Raw genomic sequence first — 12,987 nt, forward strand, 5'->3', positions numbered from 1 at the left:
TCTCACTCTGTCACCAGGTGCCAGGCTGGAGTGCAGTGGCGCGATCTCAGTTCACTGCAACCTCTGCCTACCGGGTTCAAGCAATTCTCCTGCCTCAGCCTCCTGAGTAGCTGGAACTACACGTGTGCGCCACCACGCCCAGCTAATTTTTTGTATTTTTTAGTAGAGACGGGGTTTCACCCTGTTGGCCTGGATGGTCTCGATCTCTTGACCTCATGATCCACCCGCCTCAGCTTCCCAAAGTGCTGGGATTACAGGCGTGAACCACCGCGGCTGGCCCCCTCTTGCTCTTTTTATTGTTAAAACCTCAGCTGAATGCCTCCACCCTCCCTCCTGCCCTCTCTAAAGCTCGCCTCCAACCGCCAGCATCCCCCATCTCATCACCCGATCGATATTTGCGAAGGGGGTCTGTTTGGATCTGAAGTTTCTTTGTCGGCTTGCTCATTGTCTGTCTCCCCTGCTGGAGTGTAAGGTCCATGAGTCCGTCCTATTCACCAACGAATTCCCGGCACGACAAGGATCAGTGCTGGTGGGTTGTGGAGGTGTTTGCTGCAGGTGAATGGATGTAGGGGTGTGGAAGCAGCATGAGGTCTGGGTGGAGATCGGGAGATGCCAGTGTCTGGATGGGATGGGTGAAGAATGTGAGGAGGAAGAAGGGCAGAAGGCTGAGGCTGAAGACCGTGAGACTAGCCGCAGGTGCGGGGCAGGTGAAGGCAGAGCGTCCTGGGAAGGAGCTCGGGGAGGAATGGGGTTGAGTTAACTGAGGTGGGGTTCAGGAAGGAGAAAGTGGTACTCAGTCCCATCTGAAGGCCAAGGATAGGTCAAGTGGGATGAGGCAGGAGAAGAGATGTTTGGTTTCACAGCAGACCCAGTAAGCAGGAAGGAAGGGAAGATGTTTTCAGAGAAAGAATAGAGCAGTGTGGGGAGCCCAAGGTTAGGGAAGGGAAAAGGCCTTGGCTGTGGCTACGTGCTGAGGGGAAGGAGCCTGCAGAGAAAGCAGGTGCACAGGAAGGTCTTAGGAGGTGGGGTCATGGCTCTGGGTTTGGGTACGACCGGCTTCCCTCCTCCGAAGCTGGACACCTAGGGACCTGCCCAGGGTCAAGCATGAGGGTAACTGGCCTTGACGTCAGGGCTCTTCCCAGTAGGGAATTGAGGCAGAATGGTGGGAAAGCTGAGGGTGGAGGAGGGGCACTTGGACTGTCCCAGTGGGGAGTCTAGCTGGTGTTCTGAAGGCCCAGGCAGAGCTTGGCCACGGGTTTTCTAGGGCAAAGCCACTGGCACAGGCCAGGATTCTCTAGCTGCATCCTGCTAGGGATCATTGAGATTCCTCCTAATTCAGCGGTGTTTGGTGGTGAGCCACGTAAACTGACTCTGGTAGGTAGAGGTTAAGGTGGTAGGTAGGATGGGGCTGGGGAGGAGTGTTGAGGGTGGGGCAGCAGTCACGGGGCTTTAGGGCAGCAGGAGGGCTGGACTTGGCAGGGTGCAGAAAGGAGGCTAGGAGCCCGGAAACCCAGCACCAGCTTCAGTCAGGAGTAAAGGCTCAGCGTGCTGCCGCCACCGCTACTGCCACCACCGCTACTGCCACCACCACTGCTGCCACCACCACTACTGCCACCACCACTGCTGCCACCACCACTACTGCCACCACCACTACTGCCACCACCACTGCTGCCACCACCACTGCTGCCACCACCACTNCTGCCACCACCACTGCTGCCACCACCACTGCTGCCACCACCACTACTGCCACCACCACTGCTCCCACCACCACTACTGCCACCACCACTGCTGCTATTGCTTCTTGGCAGGAGTGCCTTGGTCACTGTCTGCTCCAGTCTGGAGTTTCAGGAAGGGGCCCCTGATGTCCATCCCAAGGCTAGTGGATGGTTCAGTCCTCCAGGCTGTGTCCTGTGGGGAAGAAGCACTGGGATGTGTTATTGGGAAGAGGGAAAGAACCCCAGATCCGGTTCACAGCCCCTGTGCCTCTTCCTCTCTCCACTGGCTTCCCAAAGACCCTGGACAGTGGGAAAGGATGAGGGGGAGGGTCCTGGGGCTGCTCCCGCCCTGAGCCCTTTGCTGCTGCCCTTGCAGGTGCTGGGAGCCCTGTTCCTGGCTATCGGCCTCTGGGCCTGGGGTGAGAAGGTAAGGCAGTGGGCAGGCATGGGGCTGGCATGGGGCAAGGTGGTGGGAAGGTCAGCTCCCTGCACCTGCCTCTGCTCCCCGGCACAGGGCGTTCTCTCCAACATCTCAGCGCTGACAGATCTGGGAGGCCTTGACCCCGTGTGGCTGTTTATGGTAGTTGGAGGCATCATGTCAGTGCTGGGCTTTGCTGGCTGCATCGGGGCCCTCCGGGAGAACACCTTCCTGCTCAAGTTCGTGAGTGCCGCCCCCGAGATCCCCTGGGAACTCCAATCTCCTTATCCATTCTTGCAATACAGTTGGAGTTTAATGATGGGTAGCTTTACTATTACGCTATAGTTGTCATCATTAGATTCATGTTATCTATATTTACTAGGATCCTTTCTGTGGTATCCTAAGTGACTGAGACCTAGTGGCCCAAGCATAAAATATTTGTTGACTCAAATAAGAAAAGCGCAGGGGTGTGCTGGCTGCTGATGCATTTTGGTCCAGGGGCTGCCATAGTGTCACTTGGCCTGGTTTCTCTCTGGTTCTTAGGTCTCCCCACCCCCGTTTTGGCTCCATTCCCAGGTGGCGGGAGGCTCAGGAACAGAGCTGGCTTCCCCATGCCCTCCCAGGAACTCCTGCTAGAGGCTGAGAGCTGTCTTCCCAACTGTTTTTCCGAAGTGCTTTAATTGCATTTCTTTAGCTCTGATTGGCTGCCTCTGGACCAATCCCCGGAGGCTGAGGGAGGCAGTACTCTGATTGGTGGGCTTTGGGCACTTGCCAGTCTTGTATCTTGGACTAGGGGGGATGGGGGAGAGGGGGGCGAGGAGGTGGCTCCATCCAAACCTTGGAAACTAAAGGTTTGCATGGAGAATGGTTTTTCAGAGAGAGCAGGGTGTGAATACCAGACAAAGGGGAATGGATGCACAGGTAAGAACAGATGCCTTTTACCATCATATAACAATACTAAAATAATGGAAGGTGGGGACTCTCGGCACCTCTGGGTCTTGGTGGAAGTAGGGATAGAGCTCCTCCCTTGTGGCACACACAAGCCCTGGGAGGTCACCAGAGCCCTGCGTCTCCAACCCCTACTATCTGTATGCCCCCAACCCCAGTTCTCCATGTTCCTTGGCCTGATCTTCTTCCTGGAGCTGGCAACAGGGATCCTGGCCTTTGTCTTCAAGGACTGGATTCGAGACCAGCTCAACCTCTTTATCAACAACAACGTCAAGGCCTACCGGGACGACATTGACCTCCAGAACCTCATTGACTTTGCTCAGGAATACGTGAGTCCAGTGTCCACCCTGGGCCACCTGTAGGAGGCGCCTTCCTGGCAGATGAATGAGGGAGCAAGTTCCCTGTGATGGGACCATCTCCTTACCCACCTGGGCTAGTGGGCCCCAGGAAAGAGACCCAGGAGTGTTCTCGTCCAAGGAGAGCCAGCCCCTGGTGATCCTTATGGGTCCCCATTTGCCTAGTACCATAGGGACACAGCCTTGGGAAACAGAGGCCATGGGCTCCACACTGACAGCTCCCAGGTCAGGGCCTACGACACATGGGAGAACGGAGGAAATGTGACATAAAAATATAGATTTCTACTTCCACTAAACCCTGGACCCACAGTATTATTGGCTGGGGCTATGTCGCTGCCACCCTTTTACTGGTACAGAGGCTCTCTGTTTGCCACTGTTCCCAACACTCTGCATTTTATTATATCTGTCAGCCCTTATTCTCTCATTTATACTGTTTGGCCTCTGTACATATTAGAGTTTAGGCTGCTGATGGAAACTCTGCCCTCAAGCTTGCAAACTTAACTCCAGTGAAGAGCAGCCAGAGAAGAGTTCACAAAACCCTAGCTGCCTCCCACCTGCACCATCTCGCCCACTCACCCCCAATCACAAACACACAGTCACACACTGTCACCCACAGTCATGCCCACACCCAGTCACACACAGGCACACTTGATCACACTTACACACCTAGATCCACAGTCACACATGAGTCACACACAATCACACCCACACATGGCCACAGGCCCTTGGCGCCATTCACCACCAACAGTCAGCTCTGGGATCCAGAGATGAAGCGGAGCTGGTGCCTGCTTCAAGCAACTCTCAACCCAGGGCAGAGGCAGACATAGCTAGGCAGTTGTGATGCGGTCCATTCATTCATTCAGCATAGGATTGTTAAGGGCCTACCATTGCCAGACCCTGAGCCAGGCCCTGGGGATCCGGCGGGGGAAAAAGCTGGGACCCTGCCATTGCAGGGATGGCAGTCAGGAAAGACAGATGGTGAACAAGCAGAACAAACAAATGTGTGCATGTACACGTGTGTGTACAAAATTGTACATTGTGATGAGTCAAAATGAAGGGTGTAGAATGGGATGGTCTCTGGGTGGAGAGCTTGAAGCCTCCCAAAGGAGGAGAAGGAAGAAAGAGGAGAGTGTTCTCTAGCAGGAGCAACTGGTGCTGAGCAGGTGCCAGGAGGCAGGTGGAGGTTGAGCCCTGCCCTGGGACCAGCACATGCAGGGCACGTGACAGGCCTGGCTCCCCAGCTCTCTGCCTTGGCCACGGGGCCCACCTGTGTCTGCCGCCGAGCCTGAGCTCCCCCAGCCCCTGTGCTGCTCTTGTCAGTGAAGGCTGTCCACACCTGTGTGCCCCACAAGACCGTGGTTCATGGCAGATCCCAATCTTACCAGTGCCCCTGCTTAGGGGACATCATAGGGTGTTCTGGGTGAGGGTGATGGGGTGTGGAATGATGCGAACCAGCATGGAGGAAATGGAGTAGGATGGCTCTGGGGGATGGCAGGGATGGGAGTGGGCAGGATTCCCCTCCTGTCCCTGCACTGAGAGAGGAGGGTTTTGTAGAACGTCTGGGGCAAGTGTGAGAGGCCTGCTGCAGACATGTGGCTCAGCGTTCTCTGCCGCCACAGGGCTTGGCCTAGTGCCTGCCTCTCAGGTAGTTCAGAGGAAGCAACGGTTGTTGAACCAGTATCCTTGTCCTACTCCCTCCCTTTTTCTAGCCTCTCTTGGGTCGGGGGGCAAGCTCAGGGTCCCCTCCCTTGTACCCCTCTGCCTCCACCAACCCGGAGGTGGGGCCGAGGCCTGTGGGAGTGGGGAGATTGCCACCCACCTGACTGTCCCAGCCCCCTCCCAGACAGCCCTGTCTCCCTGCAGCCTGGGCTTATCCCCAGACAGGGTGAGGCTCTTGGGGTGGGCCTGGCTCACCTGGGGCTCTCCCCTGCCCCCACAGTGGTCTTGCTGCGGAGCCCGAGGCCCCAACGACTGGAACCTCAATATCTACTTCAACTGCACTGACTTGAACCCTAGCCGGGAACGCTGTGGGGTGCCCTTCTCCTGTTGCGTTAGGGACCCTGCGGTGAGTGGGACTGGGGGAGGAGAGGCGAGGGGCATTGCAGTGCACAGACTCTGGGGAAACCACCCACAGGGCCCCACTCTGCTCTGCCCTGTTTTGGGGGCATGAGTGCTGGGGGAGCTTGTTTTATGTGGGTGGCACTGGGGCCTATTGGGGCATGGCTGCTTTCCCTGTTCAGCAAGACCTATCTTTTTGATTGAAGTGAGATGGAAATGGCAGGACCTTAGGGCACAGGGATGGGGACTTGCCTGGAGGTCTCCCTGTACCCTATACATCCAGATAAACACAACTGCAGCCAATGTCTGCTCCTGGCCAGCTTGAAGGTTGGCGGGTGTCACTCTCAGTTACAGTTGTATATGGTAAGAGTTGCGTGGGCCATTGCCAGCCACCACCCCACTGGGCCACCGTTGCAGAGTAGCAGGGAGTGGGGAGCTCTGCCCCTTTGTGGCTTTCTTCAGGGCAGAAATCTCTCCCAGTGGTGTTTCTTCAGTCACAGTTCATCTGGGATGGCAGAGGCCAGGTTTCTCCCCATTCTTATAACACACCAGCAGGGAGGGTTCCCGAACAGGTCCAGGTTGGTGATTGCAGCCACGCATTCTGGCGTCTGGGAAAGAGGCACATAGGACTGAGTGCAGTGGCTCATGGGAGGATCATTTGAGTCCAAGAGTTCGAGACCAGCTGGGGCGGCACAGTGAGACCTCATGTCTAGAAAACAAAAAATTAGACAGACATGGTGACACATTCCTGTGGTCCCAGCTACTTAGCAGGCTGAGGTGGGAGGATCACTTGCGCCCAGGAGGCCGAAGCTGCAGTGAGCTATGATCACGCCACTGCACTTCAGCCTGGGCAACAAAATGAGACCCTGTCTTAAAAAGAAAAAAAAAAAAGAAAAAAAGAGGCACATGGGCCTCAGAGAGCCCCCCCTTAAGACTGGTGGACACTGCAGAATCCACGGGCCCATCTGCTTACTCTGAAAAAGAAAAGCCACCACAGTGCCAGGTACCATGGACCCCATGGGATGCGTCCTCACCAAGTCACTAACTGGCCTGTCTCCCCTTAGGAAGATGTCCTCAACACCCAATGTGGCTATGACGTCCGGCTTAAACTGGTGAGAGGGTTAGGAACTGGGCTGGGGCAGGCGGGGGTACTGGGATGGGAATGGGACTGTCCATAGTTCCTCTGGAAGTCCTCAGGGATTCTTGGGGAGATGGTGCTGAGTCCCAGGAACCAGCCAGGCACCCAGGCATCGGAGGGGAAGTAGACCCCTAGGCCCGGGCAGATGTGGCTTTGCTCAGTTGTGCTCTGTGGAGCACCCTTGGGGTGCCCAGTTTTGCCCTAGAGGCTGGAGATTTGTTGCTCATGAGACCGTCTGCTCTGGAGGAGAGGAGGGAGAAAGATGGTAAGCTCTTAGAGAAAGCAGTATGAACAGCCATGTGACAGTTTCAGTTGAGAGCTTGGAAGAAAATAAGGGAGGTGATAGGAGAGGAGCTGGGCAGGCAGGAGGGGGTGTGCGTCCATGCTGAGACCCCATGAGAAGGAGCTGGCTTTGCAGAGGCCTGTGGCAGAGCACCAGGGAGCAGGTGCCATAGGTTTAGGCCCTGGGATGGGCGTGAGCTTGGCAGGCTGCAGAGGGAAGGGAGCTGGCCTGAACGGTAGTCAGGCTGAGCCTGGTGCTTGCGTGTCCCCAGGAGCTGGAGCAGCAGGGCTTCATCCACACCAAAGGCTGCGTGGGCCAGTTTGAGAAGTGGCTGCAGGACAACCTGATTGTAGTGGCGGGGGTCTTCGTGGGCATCGCCCTCCTCCAGGTACTCCTGTGGCCCCACGTGCCTTCACCTTGGCGGGGCTGCCCTAGCTTTTCCCTCACCCATCCTCTGTCTTACAGATCTTTGGCATCTGCCTGGCCCAGAACCTCGTGAGTGACATCAAAGCAGTGAAAGCCAACTGGTGAGGCCGCCACAGGCCATGGCCACATGCCTGGCTTACCCAGCCTTGGGGGCCCCCCAGGACCCTCCTACCACACTCGTGATGGGCAAGGCTGCAGGAGGTTTTCCTGCTGGGACTGAGCCCTGAGGGGTTCGCCTGAGCTGCTGTACTGTCCACCCACGGAGAAAGCTGCTGTGCTTCTGCCTGGGCCACTTGTCCTGTGTGCACGTGCTCACACACATGCAGGCACACGTGTGCACAGGGAGTCACTGTCTCGGCTACATTTGGGGTAGTAGGATCTCCAGGGAACTAGGAAGGGCGCAGCTCAGAGGGTGCAGGCCAGGCGGGGTGGGAGGTACTGTGTGGAGGGGCTGCCCCTGTTTCCTGCCCTTCAGTGCTGGGATGTACTTTTCTGTGTGTGGCTGTATGGGATGTGGTCCCGGAGCCACTGCCTCAAGCAGCTTCAGAGTGTTCTTCTCTATGAGCTGTGACTTTGAGCCTGCCAGGAACCCACCTCAGCTCAGTGTTACAGACTCTGAAATGGGGCCAAGAATTTTGTCTCTCTTGCTTGCCTCTCAGGAGCAAATGGAATGATGACTTTGAAAACCACTGGCTTACGCCCACTATTTCTGAGGTCCTGTCCACAGTGGGGCCTCAGCAGAACTCTCTGGTTGGGGCCCCTGGCCTGGCGCCACCCTGCCAACACGTTTTCTTTGGCCTGGGTGGTTTATACCCTTGAGCCAACCTTTAGAAATTGGTAGATTTCACATGAGTCCAGATCCACAGCTTCTTTTGAAGAATGACCACCTGGCTACGCTGGCTCTTCAGTGGCAATACTACCTGGGACACTGCCTCTCCTGTCATCAGGGGCCCCAGCTGGTCCGTTCTACTCACCTAAGTGCCGCCTGACCCTGGTACACTCGGAGTTGGCCTCTCTCGCCTCTGCGGGGTTATTCCCTGTACCTCGAGGCCGCTGCGGGCTGACCAACACAGGAACCTGAAGGAGTGGGAGGCTGGACCCCGCTCTGAAGAGGGTGCAGCCTGGGAGGGGCGGCCTTGCTGGGGACTCTGGTGGGAGTAGAGTGCCCAGGAGAGGGTCTGAGGGGTGGGATGGGGTCAGGACAACTTTGCAAAAGAAGTAGCTGGAAGCCAAGGGACTAGGGGGAGCCTGTTTGGGAGGTCTGGATGGTTGACTCCTAGGAATCAACTTTAGCATCTTCGCCGTGGCTGCAGAGCTCCCTGATGTGCACTAGAGGGCTCGCCGGCCCCATACTCCCTGGGTCTGGCTTCCTCTTGCAACCTCTCACCAGTAGAGCCTATGCCTGCCTACTAGCCCTTCCAGGTTCTGGGAGTTTGGGAACTTCTCAAGAGCCAACTGGCTCAGGCTTGGGAAGGCTGGCTGCTGCCCTCAGCTCCGCCTCATCAGCTATGCAAGGGGTATGTGTGGAGTTACCCTGCCGCCCCCTCCCTGGGCTTGTCCAGAGATCTCAACCTCGGATGCCCCTGCAGCCACGTAGATCATATAAGTGGATGAAGCAGGCCCTGGAGTTGGGAGCCTGCTTCACTTTGACTTTCCCACTGTTGCTAGAGACAAAGACATCGTGATGAGAGAAAGTTCGCACAATCTAGGGGATAACTGCCGCCTGCCTTGAGAGCAATAGAGTGTGGTGGGTCTCCATCTGACGGTGGCCGCTGCCATGTTCAGGTGTAGCTAATTGCTCTGATTGCTCTGATGCGGGAATGCAGGCCTAATGCCAGAAATCTGGAGAAGCCAGAAATAAAGATTTGTATGTGAGGTGTCCTGATTTTTAAATTGTTGGCAGAAACTAAATTAATTCAGAAATTAAATCTGCAGGCCAAACAAGGTGCAGGGCCCAGCTTTGGCCCCATGCCTACTAGGTCCCTCTAGGACAGTCACCACTGGGGCCCTGGCTGCTCTGCCATTCAGGGATGTTGGGCACTGCTGCCTGGTGGCCAGGGTGTGGGCTATGCGCCCAGCGTTGTGGTTCCTTGGCCCTGTTGGACAGTGTCCTGGGCCCCTGACAGGCACTGGCTGTGAGTGGTTTATACATGCTACAATAAATGCAGCTCACCATGTTGTGTATGTGTCTTGCATTTTCACTTTCATTTTATCCCTCAAACCATGCAACACCCTGTGCAGTGGAATTTCTTTTCCTGTTGAGGAAGTGGACTCAGAGCAGGGAGAGAGGTTGCCTAGAGCACACAGCTGGGTGGGGCACACCAATCTGACCCCTCTTGCTGGAGTTTTGCACCATACCTGTCCTGTGTATCTGATATATGTGGGGAAACCTCTGTACTCAAAGTATCAACCAATAAGGGTGGTTCATCCATCCCCCGAGTGTGTGCTGAACATCAACTCGGGTGGAGACACAGAGGCAAAGGGCAAGGCCCTGCCCGTGGGCTGCATTCTTGTGGAGGAGCCACGGAAAGCAAGCTGTCCAGCATTTTTGTTAGTGATAGATGCTATAAAGAAAGCAGGAGTGGCCGGGCACCATGGCTCACGCCTGTAATCCTAGCACTTTGGGAGGCTGAGGTGGGTGGATCACCTGAGGTCAGGAGTTCAAGACCAGCCTGGCCATCATGGTGAGACCCCATCTTTAAAAAAAAAAAAAAAGGAGGGGTGAGTGCAGGGGGCCTGGGAGAAGGGAAGGGGAGGGGTACCTTCTCTGGGCTGCTCTGGGGGAATGATGTTCTAGGTTTTGGTACCAGCTTCTGTAGAGGCCCTGAAGCCAGGATGGGCTCCGTGTGAGGGAGCCTGGGGTGGCTGGAGAGGTGGGAGTCAGGAGGGGCAGAGGGCATGAGCACAGAGAGGTGGTGTAACCAAGATATATTTGGAAACGGGATTGAAGAGATGGGATGGGAGTGATGAGTAGGAGAGGTTGTGGCCCCGGCTGGGGACCTGGATATCCATTCTTCCATCCATCCACCCACATTAACCATCTATTCATTCATCCACTCACCCACACACGTTCACTCATCCGTCTACCCACCCACCCATCCATCCACATGTTCACTCATCCATCCATCCATCATCCACTCACCCACCCACCACCCACCTACCCATTCATCCACATGTTCATCTATCCACCCACTTACCCACCCACCCACCTACCCATTCATTCACACATTCACCCATCTATCCACTCACCAACCATCTGCCCATTTATCCACATGTTATCTATCCATCCACTCACTCATCCATCCACTTACCCACCCACCCACCTACCCATTCATCTACACATTCATTCTCCATCCATCCATCCATCCATCCATCCATCCATCCATCCATTCACTTACCCACCTACTCACCCATTCATTCCCATGTTCACTCATCCATCTATCTATCCATCTGTCCACTCACCCACCCTCCCACCTGCCCGTGCATCCACACATTTACTTATCTATCCATCCACCCATCCCCCCATCCATCCACTTACCCATCCATCCATCCACCCACCCATCCACCCATTTATCCAGTCACCTACCCATTCATCTACCCATTCACTCATCTGTCCATCCACCCACACTTTATCCATCCATTCACCCATCCACCCACCCGTCCCTCCATCCATCCATCTTCATCCTACGTCCACTCACTCACCTATCCCCTGCCATTCACTCAGGTAGGCCCTAGCTAGAGGCTAGGCTACTGAGGTGGCTCAGACCCTAGCTTTCCCGGAGCCTAGTCTTTTGCTGGAGGCAGACAAGGAACACTGCTAATGTGCAATGTATACCTGGTGACAAGGATGTGATGATCACTGCTAAGTGGAGTCTTAGGCTGGCTACGGACACATTTCCTGTCCCCATAGTAGAACTTGGAGCAGTTCTCTGTGCCAAGGGGCTCTTACCCACAGATGATGCAGCTTCTCCACTTATGCAAGAAACACAAAGGAGCTTGTAAGGCTGCTCATCCCTCTCTGAGGGTCCCTGGGCCATGGGACCAAGGTCACCTCCCACTCTCTGTTAGGATGGGATGTACACTGGTAGAGACAGGTGCACACTGTCTGGCAGCCTGGGAGTCCCCAGGGGCCCTGGGCCTGCCTGTCTCACCACCGGAGAGGCTGCCAGCAGCTCCCTAGTCAGCTTGATGGGAGGACATCCTGTGACACCAAGATACTCTACAGAGAGAGCTAGGAGGACGGAGAGCGCCCAGGCTAGCGAGCTCCTTTATCTCTGGGTGAGGTGGTCAGATGGACTGGAGAGGCCAGGGGCTCCCTCTGGGGAGGTTAAGGCCACAGGTGCCTTGGTGGTAGCCACTCCCAGTAACCACCAGAGGGCACCAAAGTGCCGCCCACGCAGCAGAGCGGGCTCAGCCCACACAGGCAGGAAGGGGCTCTGTGTAGGGTCATTGGGGGCGGCCCCTAGAGCCAAGCAAGCCCTTGCGATCGTTCCAGAGACCCACCCCCCGGTGCCAAATCCAGGCCTTACTACCCTCTGCCCTGTCTTCTCCAGGGAGTGGAGCAAATGACGCTGCCTGCTCAAGGTTCCTCTCAGTGCTGGGAGTCGGGGGGTGGGGGGGCGAGCCCACCTGCTGGGGTAGGCAGGTGGTGGTGTCCACCAGACAAAGCTGGAGAAGGGGGTGAGCGTCACTCTCTCTAGGAGGATGACACAACGTACTCCCCAACCTACACCTCCATTCGCTCTTTCAGCCAGAGCAATGGAGCATCCCATAGCTGCCAGGCACTGCCGCAGACACTTACATGAGAGACAAAACTAAGGCCCCACCTCATGGAACTCAGCCCAGGCCAGGGACCAGCCGGCTTTGTCTACCAAAGGCCAAATATAATGGCAAAAACCGCTGCTACTTTTGCACCAACCTAATTAAATCCACTAGGCTATGTGGCCGTGCACCCCTTGACTCTGCCTTCTTCGTGGAAAGCAGCTCCGGGCGGGGCGTAAGCAGTCAGGTGTGGGGTGTCCCTATCACATTCTACTTGTGGACGCTGACGGTGAGCCTCTTGTGATTTTCATGGGTCATGAATATCATCCTTCTTTTGATTTTCAACTATTAAACAACAGAAAACCATTTTTAGTTCTTGAGCTTTATAAACATAGCTAGCGGGTGGGATCTGCTAGCTATGTTTATAGCTGGAGTGGCTGGAGTTTGCAGACCGGGGTCCCGGAAGGAAGGAAGGGGAGTGTGCACAGCGAACATCGTCTCACGAACCGGCCCTGCTGCGAGGGAGGACACAGCAGAGCAAGCAGGGCTGAGGCAGGGCAGGCCTGGCACTAAATGGGGCGGTCACAGTGGGCGTCGCTGTGAAAGCCAGATGGAGCAAAGACCTTTCATTTTAATTGTAACAGATTTTTGACAGCACAAGGAAAATAGGAACCCATTGCACTTAGAAAATTGGGCACCGTGGCTCACACCTGTAATCCCAGCACTTTGGGAGGCTGCAGTGGGTGGATCACTTGAGGTCAGGAATTCGAGGCAGTTCACTGTAGCCTTGACCTCCTGGTCTCAAGTGATCCTCCTGCCTTAGACTCCCAAGTAGCTAGGACTACAGGCACACGCCATCACATCCAACTAATTTTTTTTTTTTT

At 55.7% G+C, this 12,987-nt stretch overlaps 1 protein-coding gene across 4 annotated transcripts in view; it reads left to right on the forward strand.

The window, feature by feature from the left end:
- Positions 1-12,987, forward strand: part of TSPAN17 (tetraspanin 17) — a 106,860-nt gene that overhangs the window by 2,562 nt on the left and 91,311 nt on the right. The window contains exons 2-9 of one of the 4 annotated variants that reach the window (XM_037732919.1): positions 2,092-2,142; positions 2,230-2,376; positions 3,309-3,410; positions 5,377-5,502; positions 6,560-6,607; positions 7,188-7,304; positions 7,382-7,443; positions 8,002-9,524. In XM_037732919.1, coding sequence (XP_037588847.1) covers positions 2,092-2,142; positions 2,230-2,376; positions 3,309-3,410; positions 5,377-5,502; positions 6,560-6,607; positions 7,188-7,304; positions 7,382-7,443; positions 8,002-8,161 — 813 coding nt within the window. In that variant the 3' untranslated portion in view covers positions 8,162-9,524. Of the gene's footprint in view, positions 1-2,091; positions 2,143-2,229; positions 2,377-3,239; positions 3,411-5,376; positions 5,503-6,559; positions 6,608-7,187; positions 7,305-7,381; positions 7,444-8,001; positions 9,525-12,987 lie in introns of those variants that run through there. The other 3 variants (XM_017512816.2, XM_037732920.1, XM_017512817.2) reach the window with 3 other exon arrangements.

The sequence above is a fragment of the Cebus imitator genome, unplaced genomic scaffold (assembly GCF_001604975.1).
Source record: "Cebus imitator isolate Cc_AM_T3 unplaced genomic scaffold, Cebus_imitator-1.0 Scaffold478, whole genome shotgun sequence".
NCBI lineage: Eukaryota > Metazoa > Chordata > Mammalia > Primates > Cebidae > Cebus > Cebus imitator.